The sequence below is a fragment of the Larus michahellis genome, chromosome 9, assembly GCF_964199755.1.
Source record: "Larus michahellis chromosome 9, bLarMic1.1, whole genome shotgun sequence".
Taxonomy (NCBI): Eukaryota; Metazoa; Chordata; class Aves; order Charadriiformes; family Laridae; genus Larus; species Larus michahellis.
The window spans coordinates 22,848,953-22,871,642 of NC_133904.1; the positions used below are offsets into that span (position 1 = coordinate 22,848,953).

General features: G+C 51.2%; 1 protein-coding gene across 6 annotated transcripts; it reads right to left on the minus strand.

Moving 5' to 3' along the window:
* Positions 1-164: 164 nt before the first annotated feature.
* Positions 165-21,659, minus strand: PKM (pyruvate kinase M1/2). 6 transcript variants are annotated; one of them, XM_074600855.1, is made up of 12 exons: positions 21,363-21,591; positions 16,163-16,222; positions 15,790-15,959; positions 15,311-15,402; positions 12,193-12,324; positions 11,801-11,987; positions 10,707-10,977; positions 9,890-10,040; positions 8,186-8,338; positions 3,821-3,987; positions 1,468-1,649; positions 165-906 (listed from the first exon to the last, which is right to left on the minus strand). In XM_074600855.1, exons 2-12 carry the CDS (start codon positions 16,201-16,203, stop codon positions 800-802), a joined length of 1,653 nt encoding a protein of 550 aa, XP_074456956.1. In that variant the 5' UTR covers positions 16,204-16,222; positions 21,363-21,591; the 3' UTR covers positions 165-799. The 6 variants fall into 6 exon arrangements, with proteins under 6 accessions (XP_074456956.1, XP_074456959.1, XP_074456953.1 ...); XM_074600858.1 differs by lacking the exon at positions 3,821-3,987 and adding an exon at positions 4,484-4,650 and having other exon boundaries at positions 21,363-21,587; XM_074600852.1 differs by lacking the exons at positions 3,821-3,987; positions 21,363-21,591 and adding exons at positions 4,484-4,650; positions 18,094-18,253.
* Positions 21,660-22,690: the final 1,031 nt, after the last annotated feature.

The following is a 22,690-nucleotide window of genomic DNA, read 5'->3' on the forward strand; positions in this document are numbered from 1 at the left end:
CCGCCTCCGCCCTCTGCGCTCCTCCCACCCCCGGCCGTCGCGCCGCGCCTACTGCCGGGACGGGGCGCAGCCCAGCGTGAAAACCCGCCTCTTAAAGGGACCCGCACCCCCACGGACCAGGACACCCCCCCGCCCGCCACGGCAAGGATCGGGGCAGGCCGGCGGGTGCTTCAGCTTCTCTTTATTGATGGAGAGTTGTGCTCTGCCGCCCCAGGGGCCCCTGGGAGTGCGGGGCAGGGGGGAGAAGGCTCTAGACACACACACACACGACTAAAGGAGGGGAGGGGGCTGCGAGGGAGCAAGGGAAGCCCAGAGCACCGGGTGGTGGAGCATCTTCTAACCCCAGCCCTGGACACACCACCAGCCTGAGGGTCTGGAGTCACCTTGGATTTGGTCTGTGGGGAGGTGGGGGAGGGTAGCAGCTTCCCTGGAGCAAAAGGGGGGTGATAGGGGATGACCACACATCACCTCTCCCCTTCCCTGTCACCCCCAACAGGACATGTCACACCCTGAGGACAGTCACTAGGCTACGGGGAACCTCCTATGCTGACTCCGACATACATCGGGGCAGGACTTGACTACTGGGAGAGGTTTTTAAAAAAACTAAACACTTCAAGTATTGGTTTTTTTAGTGATTTAAGGTCTCTTCCCCCTGCTGCTGCTGCTGCTGCACTGGGTGGTGTTTAGCAACCTACATCCACGCTAGGGACAAGGAGAACATCGCAAGCGACGGCTGGTCTAACGCGAGGGGAGCAAGGGGATGGGGGAAGGAAGGTGGTCGCTGGTCGGCATCGGCCCTTCAGGGAACAGGCACCACGCGCATGGTGTTGGTGTAGCCGGAGCCAGGGCGCCAGCCTGTCAGCACGATGACCAGGTCCCCGCTCTTGAAAAACCCACGCGCTTTGCCTAGGAGAGAAGAGAGGGAGGTGTCAGAGCTTGGGTCCCCCTGCCACAGGGGGGACAGTGCTTGTCACCCACTCCCCGGGTGACCAAGGTGACAGTGGGGCAACCTATCCCAGAACAGCAGTTTGGTATCAAGACCCCATGCCCCTGCTGCCCACCCATTTTGGACCTCTGCTTGAGGCTCCTCTGCATCATGGAGCTTGAAATTCAACAGGACAGGGTTTGGAGAAAGGACAGAGAATGGAGTCACCCCCGTCCCAGCTTTTCCTGTCTCTCAGGAGTGATGAGCATCCCTGTTCAAGCACTGATCAGGTTAAAACCAACCTGGTTTTCTGCTGGAACCTTACTTTAAGGCCACCATGTCAAACTATTTCTCCATCGGATGTGGTTGTGCTTATGCAACTGCCGTCCCCTGTTTCCCAATTGGGCACAATTACCACACAGGCAGCCAGTTCCCCTCCCTTTGTCCCCATCAGTAACCCCAAAAAGCAGCACCGGAGGTGCTCAGGACCACCAGGTCCCACCAGAGCTTTCCCCGGGTGAGGCCGGAGCAGCGTCACTCACCAACATTCATGCCCAGGTTCACACGGAGGTCCACATCCTCCGCCCAGGCATTGTGGGCCGGTTCTTTGCAGAGGACGGGGAAGATGCCCCGGTAGAGGTGAGCCTGGCGCGCTGTCTGGTCATTACGGGTCACAGCGATGATGGGAGCCCGCGGGCGGTACCGGGACACCAGGTGTGCTGACCTAGAAGGGAAGCAGGATGGAGGTGAAGCACCACAAGCACAGCTACAGGGAGCACAAGCAACAGCAAGATTTGCTTGTCACCCTGGAGGGCTCCACAAAACCCCCGGAGGAACACAGAGGATGGCTGCAGGAGATGCTGGCAAGAGCCAAGCTCACCAAGGAGCTTGACGCTCTGCTGAATTTCCCCTTCGGCCACCACCAAAGGCCATCCCTTGGTGACAGTCCCTACTCCAGTCTCGCGGTGAAAATCCCCTCACCTCCCAGTTTAGGAAGTGCCATCTGCATGTTTTGGTCCCGAAAACAAGCCCGTGTTTGTTTCTGTTGCTATGTTAAGGTGGCGAGGTGCCATTTATGCTGGCCTCTGCAAGCAGTCCTCGGCATCTCAATGGGGGACCCTGCAAGTTCCCTCTGTTTTGAGGAGCTCCCAGTTTATGGAATGGAAAGAGCCCAGGGCCAGCAGCGCTGCCCAAAGCTTGCCAAGGAGGAAGCCATTTGCCTCCCAGCCACGTTCACACTCCAAAGGCAGCAAACAGGCTGGCTTCTCCGCACAGAACTCTGCTCTCACACCCAACAGGAAGCAAATGCAACCCAGGCCAAAATTTATACCAGGAAGTTGGGCACAGAGCGCTTAAAATGCCTTAAAATAGCCAGCAGCACACCCTGGGTGGGGACTGGGGCTTCCCTTTCCCTGGGCACTGCTTACAGAGGGCATCTGCAAATAAACGGAAATGAAAACGGCAAGGCCATGGTATTTACAGCTCCACGAGCACGCCCGTATCTCCCCTAGCTTTTGCAGCCTTGTTTAGTGGAGCTAAGCTCAGCAATACTCAAAGAGATCACTGCTTAAAGCAGGCAGCAGCAGTCTGCTCAAAGCACCCAGACACACGTGCCAGCTCTCAGACAATCCTTCCCACGCTGTCCAAGCAGCCTCCCGGGAGCTGCTCTAGGAGATCCAGGTACTCGAAGGCTGTAACAGAATCCACAGCTAAAAATATTTAAATATCAGAGTTCAAATCTCTTTAAAAAGGTCAAGTGTAAGACTGGAACCTTTTACAAAGAAACATAAGAAGCACGAGGGTATCCAGAAGCTCAAGTGCTTATAGTCACTCCTCATCGCTGCAGGAAGTGACTGCTTCAGACCATTTTGAGCTGTAAATTTGGGTGAAGGGTTCACCGATGGTCCGGATCTTCGGGTAGACTGTGCCCAGGGTGTATAATCGCATCTCTGCTGCTGTGCTTTTTCTTTCGTCTGATTCCAGTGCAAGAAATTTAGATTTTTCTTCCAGAAAGCAGTCTGAGACTTATGGTCGGACGTGCTTTGCAAGTGGGCAGCCCGCTTCCTCTAGATGGAAAAGCTGATCAGCAAGGCTTCAGTTTCCTCTCCGCAAGAGAGGGAGGGAGTCTCTACTCGGCAGTTGTCACCGTCGCTGGATTGAAATCCTAAACTATGTAGTTCCAGCACGTCTGCATTGCTGTCTCCCACCTGCAGCCAAGGCACTGAGCTCCTCTGAGCACGCAGGCAGCACCGGGCTGCTGGGTGCCTGCCAGCTGCCTGCCTGTTCAGTGACATTACTCGCAGACAGGCAGGAGGAAGCCTTCAAGAGGAAATTTGCAAGGCTTCCAGTTTCCCTGCCTAACAATTCCAGGCTAAGCCATCCCTCTTCGCTCCTTGGGCTTCAGCAAGCAGAGCTGATGCCTGAAAGGTTCAGCAAGGGACCTAGAGCTTGGATGCTACTATGAAAGCCTCAATTTTAAAAAAAATAAATAAGTAGATTCTGCATCCACTGAACTTCTGCCTTACTGTTAAACCGAGGCTTTCTTGCCAAGAATTTGGAATTGAAACTGCAACACTTATTTTCCCTTGACTCTTCCAGCCAGCGCTGCTGGCAGAGATGCCACTCGGAGCAGCAAGGGGAGGCAGGGCTCAGAGCTGATGCCACGCTGGCAGAGACAGGCTAAGGAACTCAGAAGTTACGGATGTGCAGATGTTTGAGATGTCTGCCCATCTCCTGAGGAACCGGCATGGCAGGCAGGCGGCCTGGGCTCTCAGTTGCTGCCAAAACCCAGGCTTCACTTACAGCTCTAGACTTTGAAAGCCATCTTTTTGCCAGGCTCCTTCCCCGACCCTGTCAGGAAGTGGGTTTGACCTGAGGGAAGCTGTCACCTCCTACCTTCCAGACTTGGTGAGGACAATAATGGCCCCGCTGCAGCACTTGAAGGACGCTTCTACAGCGCCAACAGCGGCGGCCTCCGTGGGATCACAGTTGAGGGAAGTCAGACGACGCAGTTCCTCAAACAACTGCCTGTGAAAGATGGCGGCTTCGGCCTCCCGGGCAATCTATAAGAGCAACACGCATTCGGGAAGACAACACTCACGTCAGTCGCTCGGGGCAGCACAGGGGAAGGCGAGGTGCACTATCAGCACGGTGTCACACAAATGCCATCAGCTTTTGACATTAAGAGCTACCAATTAGCGAGCCCAGATTTAGTTTAACACACTGGGGTGATGGCCACAACACTCAGCACATCTTAGAGAGGAACCACGCCATTCTCGAGGTTTCTTTTCAAAATTGGTGGCACCTCCTGAGTCACCTCGCCCTGCCAAGCCCACACTCAGGTGACATTCATGCCAACTGCCAGGCACTCTCGCTCTGCTCCTGCCTACCTGCAGTCCCTCCCTGCCACAGAGAGGAGCTCGACTCAGACCGCAGCGGTTATGCAAGGCTGAAACCATAGCAGCGAGCTGCTTGCTAAGTATTTGCAGTGTTAGAAAGAACGGAGCGTGTTTTTACTCATGGGAACGACTGGCACCAAGCCCCCTCTCTGAGCCCTACCTGCCGGACTCGGTCAGAACTATCAGGGCTGCAGCTAAGCACTTAAAAGAGGCCTCCACTGCGCCTGCTGCCATGGCATCGGCAGGGTCCCTGTTGTTAACATTGAGGCGTAAAATCTCTTCGAACAGCTGACGATGAAACATTGCGGCCTCAGCCTCGCGAGCAATCTGCAGGCCCGAGTAAGAGGGAAGGAGGAGAAAAGAGGAAAGAAAAGAAGGAAAGATATACCAGAGTAACATAAGATCACGTTAATTTGCTTATTGTCATAGTAATGCATGCAAGAGGATATAAAGGTCAGGCTGCGAAACCCTTTTTGGCTCTCAGGTTGTGAGTTTGCTGAATGCCACCCAGTCTAACGTGCCACAGCCGTGCTGGCTGCCTCACTGTGCCCTTTAACCTGCAGGCTCTGGTCCCTGGGCAGCATTTAGAAGGTGGCGTTCTTGCTGTATTTTGGAGCCCTTCCAGAGCAGACAAACGCAGTTCCTTCTCAGGAACCAGAGCAAGGCAGCTCAGAGCTGGACCACAATTTGTTGCGGCTGCTTATTAGTTCCTTGAGAGACTCTGATGCGATCTACCAGCCTGCAATGGACCTTGCTGATGGTCCTGCCCGCAGTTCCTCAAGAAGAAATTTCTGTAGCTCCATGTCCCCGCTTCGTATTCCCCAAACACAGCACTGCTGGAACAGGCTTCATGGAGCCCAACATGCAAACAATGCGCTTTCAACATCAACCCTGCAGTTGGGAGAAAGTCTCTCTCAACTTCATTACATTTAGTTTAACTTGAGAGCCTATAAAAGATTTAGTTTAACCTGAGAGCCAACCAAGTTTCACCTCCAAGTGCTGTACCAACTTCCCTTTCGGTAATGGAAAAAATAAATAGGAACAAGTCTTCCTTATCGGGTTGTCACCAGCTGTACTTTGGGGTATTTGTACAGTGCCAGACTTGGACAGATGAGGGATGCAGAGGCACAACTGAGGGCTTTCTGTTCAGGCTCAGCATTTGCAACAAGCTCACTAATGTATTCATCCCAGTGCGCTGGGAATCACTCACACTGAAAGACAATTCTCATCTCAGAAGACTGCATTAGCCCTTGACAACCCCATAAAGAAGGCTTGCAGAGACCAGAAAAGCATGCAAAGGTTGATCATCTTTTCAAGGACAACTTCATCCAGTTACTCCAGAAAGCGAGCAGCCGCTCCACAAAGCGTGACAAGTGGATGCTTAAGCAGAGACTGAAGTGCCCTTATAAAGAAAGCTTTGGAGTTAGACCCCTCCCAAATAAGAATTTTGCTACTCTAGTGTTAATGAATTATTTTATGTGATGCTAGGAATTATCCCTCTTGCACATACCAGTTTAAGCCAAAGTAGTTAAGTATCTTATGTCTAAAAATAACAGGACATATGTGACAGGCCGGAACAGCAGTCCAGTGCCAACTCCAGTCCTAGGGCAGTCACTTTTCTTACTCCTGGCTTTATACTTGCCATTAAATAAAATGCAACACTTGCTCCAAATGCAAGAGCTGGCAGTGAGGCAGTTTGTCTTCAGCTCCTGGCCCAAGGGCAGGCAGCTCTGCACAACACGGAGAGCAAACCCCAGTTTAGAAGGAAGCCCACATTCCCCAGTTGTAAGAGAATATGTGTATTCTCTTACACATAATTAGTAATAAGTATGTCTGTTTTGACAGTGGCCGTGGAAGGGCACAGCAATTCTTAACTCCATGTCAACAGTTGGCTTTACACTCAGAGAAATGGCTAGAGGGTTTCCCGTTGGTACATGGGTGGAGATACCAGGGTGGAGGCGGGAAAAAGGGGAACGGAACAGCTATTTAAACCTCGGTCCCGTTATACAGCATGGCCAGGACAGCATTTGAAGACAACTGTGGATCATGCACTGGAATTGGAAGGAAGCCCACTCCTGCAAGCCGGAAACAACCTGCCCAATATTTGGAAGCTTGCTACACAAGGCATTTTTGTCACAGAGATGCCAGCTACTGAAGAGCACGCTTGTTTCTACAAGGCTGGCTGGAACGTGATCAGTAAGGGAAACCACAGTAGAGTCCCAGCAAAGCTGCTGGGACAGGTCAGGCACAGACAAGTCACATCTCTTAGAGGTGCAACGACAGGACATCGCACAGACCCTGCTTGTTCTCAGCATCACAGCCCATGTCTTCTGTCCGCACTGCACCAAGTAAAGAGGAGCTTGACTTGGAATACTATAGCAGAACTGGAAAAACAACTATATAAACCCAAACTCATACCAATTTTAGGCTGGGGAATACATACAGGAGCTGCTCTTTACCAGAGGTAAGGTGCTCTCCCCCCACTACAACCACTTGATATGGAAATATTCATCTGCTCTGGCCATGCTGCAGGTTTTCAGACCGTGGTTATTCAGGGCACTATTGCTGGGCAGGGCTTCTCTCAACTACCACCAAGTAAATTAGCTCAGATGAAAGATTCTGACCATAGGGGGACGTGCTCTTACCACCACAGAGTTGGCACCTTGCTGCTTGCGCCATGTTACATTAAATTAAGTGAATCTGTATTTGCTCCTCTGCTCCTCCTTTGGCATTTCTGCAGGGGCCTGGCAGAGTGAACACCGCTATTCCCAGGTCTGCAGGAAGATGGAAGCACGTACAAAGGACCCTGGGCTCAGGCTACAGGTACAATACAACCTGCCTGAGTCTAAGAATTAATGCCAGAATGGAAACCCAGGCCTAAGGTTTGCTGCAGCAAGTTTCCAACTCTTAGTAGAACCTCAACCCTCGCGATTTAGGGGGTGAAAACTGAGGAAGAACCTTTCAGGTGCACTGTTAGTGTTCAGCCTGTAAACCAGCAGTCACTGCCTAGTAATCAAGTCATATTTTGCATTTGCCACGTGCAAAACACACCACTCCATATTGACCACATAAAAGATATTTATGTAACACACTGCAAACAAACACTAGCTGAGCTGATTAATCTATATAACCCAAATTGCAAATAAAACCGGTGAGAGTTATAACTGCTGTGATTCACAGCAGTGTTAACTGGGGAGAAGTTAGATCCTTGTAGATCCTTGACATCAGGCTTTTTATCAGCTGAAATGCGAGCTGGGTGAACTCGAAGCAGAGCAGAGGTTTCTGGCAGTTCAGGCATGTAAAAATATGGTGCTGTCAGTACTTGTGCAACAAACACCCCCAACACCAAACACACCAGGTGCTGAATGCAACGTCACTGTAAATCAGATTCACAAGCCTCCTCCTCACCCCACCCCCCCACCCCCAAAAGAGTCAGCTGATACCTTTCATTATCTACAGATAAACTGCTTAAGCAGCGTCTTCACCGTGGAGAAGTTTAAGGCATTTAATATGCCAAAATGAATAGGGCATTTGGAGAAACTCATACCAAGGTAACAGAAAAAAAAAAACAAAACACACACAACAAACCTTTACCCTGGCCTAAACAAAAATTAATATGAGTAATCTGAAGTTTTACACTTCAGAGCACTGCAGAGCAGTTCTCAGCTCTGCCCAACAATAGTTTGGAGCAGAGTGAGGTTTCAGGCTCTCAGGACCACAGTAGGTAAAGAAACACTCACAGTGCAAAGAAATCGCTACTTTGGGCTGCTAGGTGCTGCCACCTAGCACCAGAGACAATTAGACATTCCGGTGCCTGGCTCACACAGAAGATGCGGGGCACCAGAGCAGAGGCAGTACTCACAGCGTGCTGCATGCGCACAGCCTCCAGCGGGTAGTCTCCCTTAGCGGTCTCTCCCGAGAGCATGATGCAGTCCGCTCCGTCCAGGACAGCATTAGCAACATCACTGCCCTCGGCACGGGTCGGGCGAGGTTTCTTGATCATGCTTTCCAGCATCTGGAAGAACAAGTCCAAGGAAATCAAGACATCGCAGAAAGAACCAGCTGCTCTTTTTACTAGTGCACTTCAATATACTTCATAGATAGGGCAGAAGACAGGATGTAGCCTCAAAACTCTGGGAGAAGACTTCTCCCATGGGTACAGTACAGAGAGGGGCTTGGTCCCTGACCAGCTTTAAATTAAACCATCTACCAGCAATAAACACAACCCATTTTGTTTTGTACCTGTTCTACCCCTGAAATACAGGAGAGAATAGCAAGTCTGAACTCTCACTCTCTTGGCTAAAGAGGACTCTCGCTCTGTGGTGCCCATGTCCCCCACTTGCATGGCTCTGCCTGGGTGCTGCTTTGGAGATCCCCCGATCCGCAAGGTATCAGGATTAAATTTGTTCTCTGCCTTTCATCCATGGTTTTGTAGTTGTTCCTGTGTTGGCTCACACACTTTCCAAGTTAACTTTTCAGCACAGGGCTTGGTCCAATGAACTCAGAGCTCTTCAGAGCAGAGCATCACATTAGACATCTTTACAGAAAGCTCAAATCCAGCCACATTCCCAAATTAGCACCTAGGGGTTTGGTTTTTTCCATCAAGAAATAAGTAAACAGCAAGGTCTGCACCAACTAAAGTCACCTTCATACAAGACAAGATTTTAAATTCTTTATATAATACATGCAGGCTAGTAAACTCGGAACAGCAACCACCACCATTGCTAAGCACCTGCTCTGAAGAGATCAAAAAACAGGACAGCTTTCCATGAGGTTAACTCTCCCTGCACCCTTCTCCCAGAAGCTAAAACTCCACACATCAAAGCCTGGCCAGCTCTTAACTTCCTCAGGTGCTCAGCTTTCTCCCTGCTGCAGCTCACCACCGGTCAAACATCACTCATTTCCTCATGGAATACCGCCTGAGGCAGCATTTCAGTCACATTTCAGTAGTGATACAGGAAGGAGGTGGTTCTGTAAATCCAGAACCTTGCCTGACAATTACTGTCTAGAGATGGTTTTCACTTCCACAGCCTGTGTGCAGAGCAAGCACAGCCAGGAAACCAGTCCTCCCAGTGCACAAGGACTGTCTGCACATGATCCCTACTGGAACCAGTGAAACTGAGCATCAGCTCTCCCTCCCTCCCTAGCAGCTCCCAGAATAATGAGGAGATGGATCTTTTATTCAGTTCCTTCTGATGCTGCAGTGTGGGCGCACCTTGTAAGATACCAGGGAACCTTAGCAAATTTCACTTAGACAGAGGTGTGCTGCTACAAAATGCCAAGGCAAAGCATAAGTAATTTTCTTCCCCAGAATTTGTTTAGTCAGCCCAAAAGGCTCACACTGCATGAGGTTTTGAGGGGTAAAGCCTTCAGCAGCCACACAGGAGGTCTTGTAACCTTACTGGGGAAGACCCCAAACACATCTTTGAAGAAGTGCCTCATGATGAGGTATTCAGCTATGAGCAAAACCTCTTTGCTCTTGACATCTCATCAAGCCATGACAGCTACTGACATTCACACCTTGCCAGACTTTGTCAGTTACAAGCCAGCACTGAGTTTTGCATACCTGAGTGGCACAGATGATGGGTTTGCCAGCCCTGTTGCAACGTCCAATCATCATCTTCTGGGCAAGGAAGACTTTTTCAGCAGGGATCTCAATTCCCAGGTCACCACGGGCCACCATAATGCCATCACTGGCCTCCATGATCTCATCAAACCTGAAAGCAAGAGAAGAGGTTTGTTAAACCATTTGTTCAACAACACACCTTCCCATCTGTTCTGTCCTCCCCCTCTGAAAGGGAGCATTGCTCTGGAGTGCGATACACAGCAACACTGTTGGCACACAGCCTTTCCATGTGACATTTTGGTCCCCTGTAACACCAAGGTAGGATGAAGAAAAACAAAAGCAAGTCATAGCACATATAAAGCGCTGTATAAAGCTTTCTAAAGCTTCACAACAACAGTTCAAGAGGAGCGTGAGTTCATCCGAGATATTTTAGTCTGATAGTTTGTCACAGATGTGGAGATTCCCAAGCATTAGCTCACTAATTTGCATCCAGAATGGCAAGTTTGCTAAGTTTGAACTCACACGTGCTACAAAGACTATCGCAGATTTGTTTAGGGATGCAGGGCAACTGTGACACTGTCCCCAGGAGCTCAGGGCATGTGGCCATTACACAGCCCACTCCTCATACCACAGCTACGTCAAGTCCCACGCACACGGCATTAGCTGACGGCTTGCACTACCACCCTGTTACTCAGACTAGTAACTTTGCCACTGCTGGCAAGCCAGAGATCAAAAGTCCTGACTACAACGCAAAGGGGCTATGTTCTTCAGTTAATACTTGGTGACAAACCTGAAATGTCACCTGCACAAAGCTCACCTGCGCACACCCTCATGGTTCTCGATCTTGCTGATGATCTTGATGTTCTTTCCCTTTTCCCCTAGCACCTTCCTGACAGCATGGACATCAGCAGCTTTGCGGATGAAGGAAGCGAACACCATATCCACGTTCTGCTCCACACCGAATTTGAGGTCCTGAATGTCCTTTTCAGAGACTGCAGGCAGGTCAACTGCAGCGCCAGGCAGGTTCACTCCCTTCTTGCTGCCCAGCATGCCACCGTTCTCAATCTCCGTCATGACATAGTCCTTGCCTGAAAGATGCGTTCTCACGGTCAGCATTTACCAGAAGGCTCCCCACTGCCAGCTCCCACACCACTCCCTGCCTGAGAAAAGCAGCACCAACAGCGACCGCACGTGATAACAGCGCATCACTGCTATCTTCAACAGATTTATGCAAGACACAAGCTTGCAATTTACCCACGGGAGCGCAACAGCCCCATTTAAAAACACATCTACGCTGTCCTTGGACAAGATGCCATTTGTTCCATCCAGGAGGTTGGGACTGCCTCCCCCAGAAAAGCTTCCAAGGTGCATTTCTGCATGCAGGAGCCCTGTCACACCAACCTGAGCACCCCCAAAAGCCTCACCTCCATGTCCCTACACACGCTGGGACTAGAGGCAATACCTTGAGGCTAGAGCAGTTTAGGCAGCACTATAAAGGAAGTATTGTGGAACTAACCTTGCCCCTACATTACCAGTTAAAGCTAGTTCTGTCTCTAACCACAAAACTCAGGGTCTTTGTTGTAAAACTAGTTAAATCCTGCATTAAAAAGTATGAATTCATCTGGCTGAACAGGCTTTGATCGCAGGCACTGGTATGTCCCTACCACACATTCACCTTTGAAGAGGTGTTTTAGATGACAGTCTAGTGAAACCCAGCTGAAGTTAGTTTTTGGAAACTTAACTACACTTGAAGCAGAGAAAGTTTTGCTCAAAGTCTCACTACAGCATTAAAAACCACATGCTCCTTTCTTTACTACACCACTGCAAGCTAAAAAACAGTTACTGGAGGGAAAGCTCCAATATATTCTGAGGAAAAACCAAATAATCATAGCTGGAACAGTTGTTACACACCTTTCTCCTTAACCAGCAAGGAAATCAGACCGTCATCCACATAGATTTTGCTGCCAACTTCTACAACCTTGGTGAGATTCTTGTAGTCCACCCACAGCGTGTTCTCATCACAGTTCTCCATGAAGGCATCATCCAGGGTCACTTTGAGCGGTGCACCCTTCTTCAGCTCCACTTCTGCTGTGCCACTCTGCATGTCAAAACATGCGATTCAGCAAAAACAGTAAAAACCAGCACACAACCACCTCGCAGCCTGCAGCAGGTCATCAAAACTTCTGGTAGTTGGTTTGTTACCTCATTTCCAAGAGATATTTTTTGTTTGGAAAAGGCCACAGGCATGACACGCTATCTAGCCTCATGCAGTGAAAGAACTGGGAGGAAAAAGAGCTACTTACTCCCTTAATGAGTCCAGTTCTAATTTCAGGTCCCTTGGTATCCAGTGCAATAGCCACAGGTCGGTAGGTGATGGGATCAGAGGCAAAGCTCTCTGTAGCTTCTCGCACGTTCTTAATTGTGCCCTCATGATACTGGCAAGGAAAAAAAAGATGGAGATGTTCAGCCCATTTCTACTCCACTGCTTATGAAAAAGACCACTACGCTCCCCCAAATGCTGCCCAAGCTGACAGCTCTGCTCTCACATTATGCTCAACTTCAGTTTTAACTTGAGAATTTAATTCAGACTGAACTTCCAGAACAGCAGTGTGAGGACACAAGAGCCTTCCCTGCATGAATGCAGAGTCCAACAGTTACCTATCTACACCTTTGGTGCCCCCAGTTCTAAGCCCAGAAGGACAACTCGAAGAGACAGCCCACGCGCTTGGCTGAAGTGATTTTCCATCAGGACACACATTTGCCCTTTGAAGATGGTCCACCAACCAACAGGCCTTTAGGAAGAACCTGTCTGAAAGCTTTGCTGAACATCTGCCTGTTCAGCACGGCAGAACATCAGCAGTGCTGGCAGCTGGATGATTGTGTGCATGAAAGGACTCCTGTCACAGCTAAGTGACTGCCATCCATGGCTGTTTTCCTCCTCCCTACGGAGCATGGAGGGGAGGATGCTGTTCTCTGCAAAGCTGACTCCCCCACAGACTTCCAGCCTGACCCCTCTTATCAGTCCCCTAGGCAAGTGCAGATGGAGAAGCTATTTCTAACTCTTTGGCTTGAATTTCCCCTAAAGATAAGGGATTTGCTAAGAGCACATTATCCACCTAAATATTTACATTTTATTTTGAGAGCCAAAGCAATCACAGCCAGAAGTTCAGGACTCCAGCACCACACACCCTGCTTCCAAACTTTAATGTGTGCAAGAGCATTTTGCTCATGCTGCCAGTCTCGGGACAGAGTTCCGAGGGGAAATTCCCACCCTGACTACCTCATTTGAGCTTCAGATGACCAGCAGATCAGTTTACTTTACTTGCTTAAACAACATTAAGAGATAACCTTGACTGCAAGTTGTGTAACACTTGACAGGCTTTTGCAGATAAGAAATACCCTTTCCCCTCTCTGTACCACAGACCAACAGCTTTTCACCCAACTCACCTGGAAACACCCAGCTCACCCCACACCACCCATCTGCCTCGACACGAGCCCCACATGCCAACCTCACTATCATGGGGACAATAATCCAGCCCCAGGAAGGTGGGCCCAGGAAAACCCATGCTAAAGTTCATGTGCATGCCCTCAGTCAGAGGTACACGGCAACTGCTCACTCTTTAGAGCAGGAAAAATTGAGTGTACTGATCAAGTGTGCAAGCTGAGACTGGGAAGGCCCCAACCCTTTCATGCACCAGAGCTTAAATGGGTGCAGTACAGGAAACTTGCCTGAACAGTGCTATTACATTTATCTGGTCCCAGTCACCTGGAATTTTTATTTCCTTTTTAGTTTGATTTTGATGACTAACTGGCTCCTAGGGCGTCTGACTTCCTGAACAGTTATGTATGCAGAACAGGAATGCAGGCAGAGTTGGAAGTAAAAGCTATTTTCTTTCTATATAAAAGTGTTGCAGCCAGGTGCTAGAGTATCTCTGTTGAAGTTGAAGCCCTGCTGAACGCTTTAGGGTGGACACAAGAACCAAAGTGCTCACGACAGATGAAAACCCCTGGGGGCTTCACTGGAAATTGGGAGTGTTTCAGAAGAACCAGGAGGGAATTCAAACTTAAGACTGGCTACGGCTGAGAGTCAAACTCAATAGGAGATGACAGCAAGACCAGCCTCCGCTGTAATCTAACCTCATGTGTATCAAGTGTGCAATTAGACCTTACCCAAAACAGAAAGCCACAGTCCCTGTCCTCGACCTCAGCTAACAAGTACGGAAACCACAGCAGCAGCTCTGCTGGGCAGTAACAGTGTGAAAATTCCCAGTTTCAGCCTGGCCACCAGCTCCCTGCCAAGCCACCCAGCAGCACCATTTGGCTACTGAGAGGCAGAGCTATTCCACACCACCCTTTTTTCAGGCAGATTTTGCCAACTGCAGCCTACGCACCAACACCACTCCTGGGTATTTAGTCAAGGTCTGACGGTTCTCTGCAGTTAAGCATCAGAGCCTTCTGATTTTGACAGTGCCCTGTGGCCTTTAAAGGCCACGAGGGTGAGAGGCCAAGCTGTAACGCACGATGAGGCTCACGGTTCAGTAAGTAAAGCCACCTACAGCTGCTACTGGCTACCGTCTGACATTTTGAACGCTGGAGGGCAGCCAGGGTAAAAAAAAAAAAAGCCTCAGCAGGAAAGCTCAGGGTGGCATTCTAGGCAACCTGGAATGGGATCCTCGGCTCCTCCAGTATCACTGAGGATCTCATCTATTTATATCAATAAGGGCTTGTCTGACACCAACAATGTTGATTTCTTTCAAGCTTATTCTTAAAAGCTCCCCACACCACATCCCCCAAGTACCATGGTGCTGACCTCATGACTGCCAGGAACCCAACCAGAGCAGCTCGTTAGCCGAGCAAACCCAGGAGTCCAATTCTTTCAATTATGCACAGTAATTACTTCAAATCACTAACAGTTTTCTTCTGAGACAAGGTTATTCATTGATCCTCTGCTTGCAAAACCCCCAGCAACAAAACAATAATTGAGATGGACAACTGATAGTTTGCTCTCCCACATAGGTGTGCAGCAAAACAGGAACAAACGTTCTTCGTTTCTGCAATTAACTGAGAAGTAGCAGCTTTGTACAGCAAAGGGCAGGACATCAGGAAGAATCAAAGGATTTCATGGCAAGCAGTTGGCACACAAGTGAAATATCAGTTACCTGGCTCCCTGCTAGAGAGAAGGGTGTGGAACCAACAGGAATAGCTTTCAAAATGGCCCAGTGCACTTAAATGTTATCAGCAATTACACAGGCTCGATGCGTACAACCAGCATACTTTCCCCAGAAGCAGAGCTAAATTTCGCCTCCCCACACCAAGGCTGGTCTGGACTAAGCTGGATTTCCTTCTTCCATGAGGAAGAGGGTCAGCAGACACACGCACACAGCCCAGCCAGGGCCATATCAGCTCAGACCCCACCCTTACCTCGTGGGTGCCATGAGAGAAGTTGAGGCGGGCAACATTCATTCCAGATTTAATCATTTCCTTCAGCTTCTCCACCGAGCGGGAGGCTGGGCCTAGGAGGAAGAAACAGTTTGAATATTAACTTTGTAAAAATAATGAGATAACCCACACACGTCAGGCTGTTTCATGTGGAAGACAAAAGGCATAATGGATCCAGGCTCGCTCAGTGCTGAAGGGGTTCATCTCTACTGCAATAATGGTTGTTTTAACTTGCCTTGAGGAGCACAGGAGAACCTGACCAGTTCCAATTTCCCCAGCTACTGGATTCACTCCTAGCAGTAACATGGGTACGGCAGCCATGGGAAAGTCATGTTCTTGCAACACACAAGGCTCAGCCCTGGCAAGGGATGAAAGCTGAAGCCTTCCCACAATTTCCCTAACAAGTTTCACCAACACAGGGCTTCACAGCTGCAATTCTCTCCTATCTAGGAATCGCCTACCAATGGTGCAGATGATGCCGGTGTTTCTTGCAATGGTTGGCTCCGAGTCGATGTCCAAGCGGCACATGTGCTCCAGGAAGGTGTCCGCCATGGCAGCGTGCAGCTGTTGGGTCTGGATGAAAGCGGTCCCTGCATCGTGGTGCTTCGACATCGTTGATGGAATCCTGTGTCTAGAAGAGATGAAAGCGGTGCCAGGTTTAGGAATCACTCGGACTTGCTCACCAAGCAGAGATACCAACACACCCATGTGATGAATATGGAGGTAACAAGAAAGCTGCTACTGGGTCAAACTATCTTTATGTTCCTACTTGAGAGTCTTAAGATACAGGCAAGACACATTTGTCATCCCCCACATACACCACCCAGCGCTCACCTGCCATCTATGCAGAAGTTCCCTTCATAGCTTCTCTTCATTGCCAGTCTTCCCTTGGAGCTACACAACGCAACAAAATTCAAGCACTTGAGTGCACAGGCAGAGATTCTGCCTCCTCCCTCCCAGCTCTCAAGTCATTTCTCCTACAGGCCTCGACTGCATTTCCCATCACAACTGGGGACTGGGGCAGCTCGGCGCTAGCATGACTGCAGATACACTCTTACACAGGTAGTCTTCTGCCAAGAAATGCCTAATCACAGCAAAGTCCACCTAAGCTTAAAACCCATCCTTTAAGCCTGTACAAGCAAGTAGGCTTGAGTTGATTAAACACAACATATAACAGAACATATAAAAGACCGAAGATTTCTTTCATCACGGTTCAGCAGGCTGAAGACACTGTGGGTCTCCCCCATCCCCTGCATTCCCCTTCATTCAGGGCAGCAGAAAAACACCACAAAGTTTAAAACCATTTATTTATTTATTTTCAACATTTGGATAAAAAAAAAAACCTCTCTGAACTCAGGCTGCTTGCCTCTGCAGGACTAGAGCATCTCCACAACAGCAGGAACAGCCCAAAATCCCAAGAGGAAGCTGAACTGAAGCTGAACAGTCTGCTGGGATGGGAGGACACTCATTTCCCAGCAGTGCTGGTGCCCCCAGGCATTTCTAATTGCACATCTCAGGCCACACCGCAATAATTTTCTTCTCAAGGTTCTGAGGTAGCAGTGGCAGCTAAAAGCCGTTTGTCCTCTACGACCTGCCCAGGCTAGACTGCCGGCATTTAAAAAGTCCCCAGTAAGAGAGTGACGTAAGGTGGCTACCAGCACAGACAGATCACTAGTCAGTGGCTGGAGTTCAAACTTCATCCCCTGGGCACGCAGGCTGCTCTTTCAGTATAAGCTGCTTTCACCTAGGAGATGCCTTTAGCATGGTGCTTGTAGAAACAGGGGCTGCTGCTCTGCTAAAGGCAGGGGGGTTGTTCTGCCTGCCCCAAGCAAGCAAAAAAAACCCCCACAAACAACCCAATAAATCACAAAATGGTGTTAGCTGCATACACCAGCTGGCTCAGTGCATTCAGCTTTGAAACAGAGGCAGTAATAAACCCAAAAGCTTTGTCAAAGCTAGCAGGGCTGACCAGAATGAAGCCATGCCTCTAAGATACAGGCAGGGAGATCCCCTGCCAGCCTGCCATGTGCCTGCCCGGTGCCGCAGAAGCTCTGTTGGCTCCGACGCTCCTCCCCTCAGCCACTTCTGCTCTGCAGACCTTCCCCACGTACGTGCAGATCGTGCGGATCCTCTTGCAGGCAGCCCTGACTCACCAGCGCCTGGCTCCCCATGCGGCATAAAGGAGTCAGGCCAGCAAAAAAAACCATAATTTGTCCTGGCAAAGCCTCTTTTCCCTCAGCCCTGCCAGAAACTGCTGATTCACCGGAGTCAGTACAAGAAGGTCTGCCCACATAAAAAGCCCGACGAAGTCCCATTATTATAGGAAAACTCGCTGGTCAGCCTTGAAACATTGTGTTTTAGCCCTCTAACACTTGCTGCTGCATCCTCTGACACCTGCGGAGCAGCATCGGCTTCTCTAGATGCCAAAAAAAAATAAAGCTTTGCTGGGAAATCACCTCCACACACAGAAGGGCGAGCGGGTCTGCGCAGCTTCTGGGAATGAGAGGAATACGAAACAACGGGATCCCGAGGCGGAAACTGCGCCCAGAGCATGACTTGGAAGTTTTTAAAAATAGGCAGGTGAGTTCTCCCTATCTCATGGAAATCCCACACCTACTCAAGTCCTTTGCAAATATAATTTTAAACCCCCTAAAGTCTTTCTAAATATATAAAGAGAAAGCAGAGTTAAGTTCCCCATCAGAATCCCCTTTGTAAGATTTTCCAGCAGTTCAGTGAGCTCAGAAAAATTAAGGAGACGCCATGACCTTGTCCAGGGGCGAGAGCAGAAATGCAGCAGCCAGAAAGTTTTCCAAATACCCATCTGCCCGCAGCACCGTGCCCTGCTACCAAAACAGCTTCACTTTTTTATACTTCCTCCTGCCTCCCACTACCACGTATTTACAAAGCAATAGACTGAATTCTACTGGAAGGTCCAGTCTTATAAATATAACAGGAATGTCTGGCATTTCCCAGTACTCCAGGCTTGCTTTTTTTAAAAATCAAACAGAGGAGCAAGGACATCAAGGACACCTAAAGACACTGAGCACTCAGTCTGGGCTGAGCAAGGAAGGGGGGTAAGCGATCCTCTACAAAGCCTGAATGTTTCCAGCACTGATTAAATCTAAATTCCTTCCTCAGGGGCATAACGATTAAATACCCAAGTTTATTACTTGGGCTGCCTCTGCTACAGACAGGGCATACAAAGATGTCTGGTAACTCCCCAGCTCTTGAATATTCTAGAAAGAGCCATTTGAGGTCAGGACAACCGGTTTTGCAGTAGTGAGGTGACTAAGTCCAGCCAGCTCATTCTGCGGTCGGCTGAGAAAGCCTGAATCCACGGCACCTCCAGATCTGCCCTCTGGGAAAGAGAAAGAAGAGGCACCAGCAATCCCCAGGGCAATCCCCACCCCGGGCCAAGCGGTGACAGAGGGAAGTGGAAACTGCAGTGACAAGGCCTGGGAGGGACTGTCCCCAGGCAGAAGACCAGCATTAACTACCGCCATGCCAAAGATATTTTACTGCCGGTAAAAGTTGCAGGCTCACAGCAGGCAAGGGTTTTATTACCTCTGCATGGGTCAGCCTGGCTTACACAACCTCACTCACGCTGCAGAACAAGGCTGCTCATGCCCAGTGTCCCTGGCCAGAGGCAGAAATGGTTTGAGTTAGCACTTATATATGAGAAGGGCTGTGTTATGAAACCAGGCAGGCCTTTGGATTCCCAAAAAAAGACTAGAAAAACATCAGCTTTATTCATTACAGAAGCTAAAGGGACTCAACAACAACAAAAAAATCTCCAGCTCTGCAGCAAAGCAGGCTTTTAACGCAGCCTGTCAAGCCCTCTGCCAGAGAGAGAGGACAACACGTTCTCCCCTGGGTGGCTGCTGCAGGAGGTGCCGTCTCGCCGTTATGTAAGTACAAGATGGCCACCCCAAAATGCCACCTCCCTTCTGCAGGGCTGGACGGCACCCAGAAGCCACCACCTCCTCCCAGCTGACACATGCTCTCCCCAGCAGCAAGACACAGGAGGTGAGACCCACCGCTCCACAATGGAGATACCCTCTCTAGCTTTTCAGCACAGAAGCCATGGGGGCCGGGATGGTCAAGCACCAGCCGACATCTGTGCTTTCCTTGCGTGCAGATGGATTAGCCTTGCCTTAGCTGAGCCCGCCCTCCCTGGAGGGCAAAGGCACACAGGAGGCTTAACAAAAAAAATTAAGCGAGTAGAGGTGACAAGCATCAGATATTTGGCGACAAGAAAGACTTATCTCAAGGGTATTTGCAGTGCAGGCACACCTACTGACTTAACCTTGCAGTGTGTTGCTCCAACAGAGGACAAGGAGCCTTTCAGCCTGGCCCTGCACCAGCAGAAACCACCCAGCTGCCTTCAAGGAAAGTGTAAAAATCTTTTTTGCATTACAAGAGAAAGTTTTTTTGGGATTTTTTTTTTGTTTGTCTTTTTCTTTTTTCTTACATTTAAATATAACTCTAGGTGGAAATATAGATCCCTCAGCTGCATCCCCAGCTCCAGGATGGGGATTTGCTGCGCGCCCAGCTGTGGGCGGCAGCGACAAGGTACTGCAGCCCCATTCCGTACGTGCCACCCATCACCGCACGCTGCAGAGGCCCCGGCACCATCTTCGGCAGATAAAGGACGAGCACGTGGTCCGGCCAGCCTGGGAAACGTTTTGTTTGCATTAAATTAAATTATCAGCTCAGCACGTGGAAAGGGAATTAACGCTGGCGTCGGATCACCCACCCCCCTCCACCCCCCCCGCATCTAACGCAAAGAAATTAAGGTTTTCGTAAAATGTACGACTTTGGGCGGATAAAGGAGGAGGTAGTAAAGAAAAACGCAGGCTGCTCGAGCAAAGGGGTGAGAGGCAGCACCGCAAGCTCGTTATCTAGTGAAAGTAAAAGTTTCTCGGAAGGGTTTCGCAGGCAAGAGTCCCCGCTTCACACACGTGGCTGGCAAGGGAGCTTCCTGCTCGGCAAGAAAAGGCCTTCGTGAACCTGGCGATGGCTCGGAAAAAAGCTGGAATCCGCAAAACCCGTTGGGCCACCAAACTCCAACTCCTCGAAATTAGCCTAAATTCTGCTTTATAAGTGGGATGTAGGGCATAAAATTGTGTGCCTGAGACTGATTTTTTTTTTTAATTAAGCACTGCTGGTTGCACAACGAGCCCTCGAGTTTCCCTGGAGGTGTCCGAGTAACCAGAAAAAAAAAAACCTTTTTTCATCCAAGTTTTAGGCTGAGGCAAGCCAGGATCAGCAGCAGCCCATCCCGAGAGCGGGCGGCGGCCAGAAAGTCAAGCCATTAACATCACAAAAAACCTCCGTGAACCACTGATTTCTGCTAACCTGGGCCCCACCGATAACTACTCTCCTTATCGGAACAAAGCGTGGTTTTTAGAGGTTGCCACCTACTCCTAATTAATCTGAGGAGACAGTGGGGCGGCTGCCATTGTCCGCCCGACAAAAGCGCTATTCATGCCCGGCAGAGAGGGCTTAAACACGTTTTTCACAGTTGGAGGGACCGTCCCAATCAATCGGGCGCGGCGTAATTACGGCAGGAGATTAATTGCGAAGGGGCCTCCCCCGCCGGGGGATGGGTAAAGCGGCCGCAGCATCACCAGCCGGTTTAAGCACCGTGAGGGCCGGCACGGCGGAGCCGGGGGGAGGGGGGGACGACACACCCGGGAGACCTCTCCGCCTGACTCAGCCTCCCAGCCGGCTCTGGGATGGCGCAACCGTGCTACCGCACCCCTTTCCCGGTACCCGACCTCATGGACCAGCATCCACCCTCCCACAAACCCCCGTCCCGCCGAGATGCCTCCCCCGCCCCGCGGAGCACCCGCACCTTCCCAGGGCGCGCCGCACCCCTCAACCGCCGCCTGAGGGAGACCCGCGCCCGCCGGCGCCTGAGGAGGGTGACGGCGGTTGAGGGTGGGGTGGTGATGGCGGCGGGCACCGCGGCGGCTCGCTCGCTCGCTCGCCCGCCCGCCCGCCCGCCCGCTGGCCCTCAGGCCGCCGTTACCTGCTGCTGCTACTACTACTACTGCCGCTGCTGCCGCCGATACCCGTCGTTGCCGACAGCCACTGCCGCTCTGCGCGCCGCGCTGCCCGCCCCGACAAGGTGATCCCGGCCCGTTCCACAGCACCGCCCCCCGCGCGGATCCCTCCGCCCAGCCTCGCCTCGCCTCGCCCAGCCCCGCCCCGCCTGCGCTGGGGGCGCCGGGACTCCTTTCTCCGGCGGACGCGCAAGTCGCGGAAAGAGTGGAAAGCGCTAAGTAACGCACGCGCCCGGGCGGCCAATGAGGCGGTGGCGCACCCGCCGCGCACGCGGGTGGAGAGTGGCCGCCGCTCTTAAAGGGACCGCGCCCCGCCCCAGCATGCCAGCACACCCAAGCTGGCTGGTGGGCCCAGAGGGTCCGTCTGTGCGGGCGGGCAGCGGCGCTGGGTGTTTGGGGTGGGGTGGGGTGGGGTGGGGTGGGGTGGGGTGGGGTGGGAGGGTCCTCAGCCTCCAACGGACCCCCCAGGGACACTGGGGTCACTGGGGACCCGGGGCTAGGGACACTGGCAACCCAACTGGGTGCTCTGCACTGTGACCATGGGGACACTGTGCTGGGGACCCTGGGCTGGGAATGCTGGGGACCCTGTGATGGGGACACTGGGGACTCTGTCCTAGGACCATGGGGACCTTTTCTGGAGACACTGGGGACCCATCATGGCTGCTCTGCACTGGGACCATGGGGACCCTGTGCTGGGGACACTAAGGACCCACTGTGGACACTCTGCACTGGGACAGTGGGGACCCTGTGCTGGGGACAATAAAGACCCTGTGCTGGGCACATTGGGGACGCGATGTGGATGCTCTGCACTGGGACCATGGGGACACTGGGTTGGGGGCACTGTGCTGAGTCCATGGGGACACCAGGCTGGAGATGTTGTGGACCCTGGGCCAGGGTTGCTGGGGACCCTGTGATGGGGACATTGGAGACCCAGTGATGGGAATCCATGGTGACTCTGGGCTGGGGACCCTGGACTGGGAATGCTGGGGAGCCCATGCTGGAGACCACATGCTGGAGACATTGGGGACCCATCATGGATGCTCTGCACTGGGACACTGGCCTGGGGACACTGTGGTGGGAACACCGTGTTGAGACCATGGGGACACCAGGCCGAGATGTTGAGGACACTGGGCTGGGGACACTGTGGTGGGAACACCGTGTTGAGACCATGGAGACACCAGGCCGAGATGTTGGGGACCCTGGGCTGGGGACACTGAGGACCCTGTGATGGGGGTATTGGGTACTTCATGCTGGAGGCATTGGGGACACTGTCCTATGATCATGGGGACCTTTT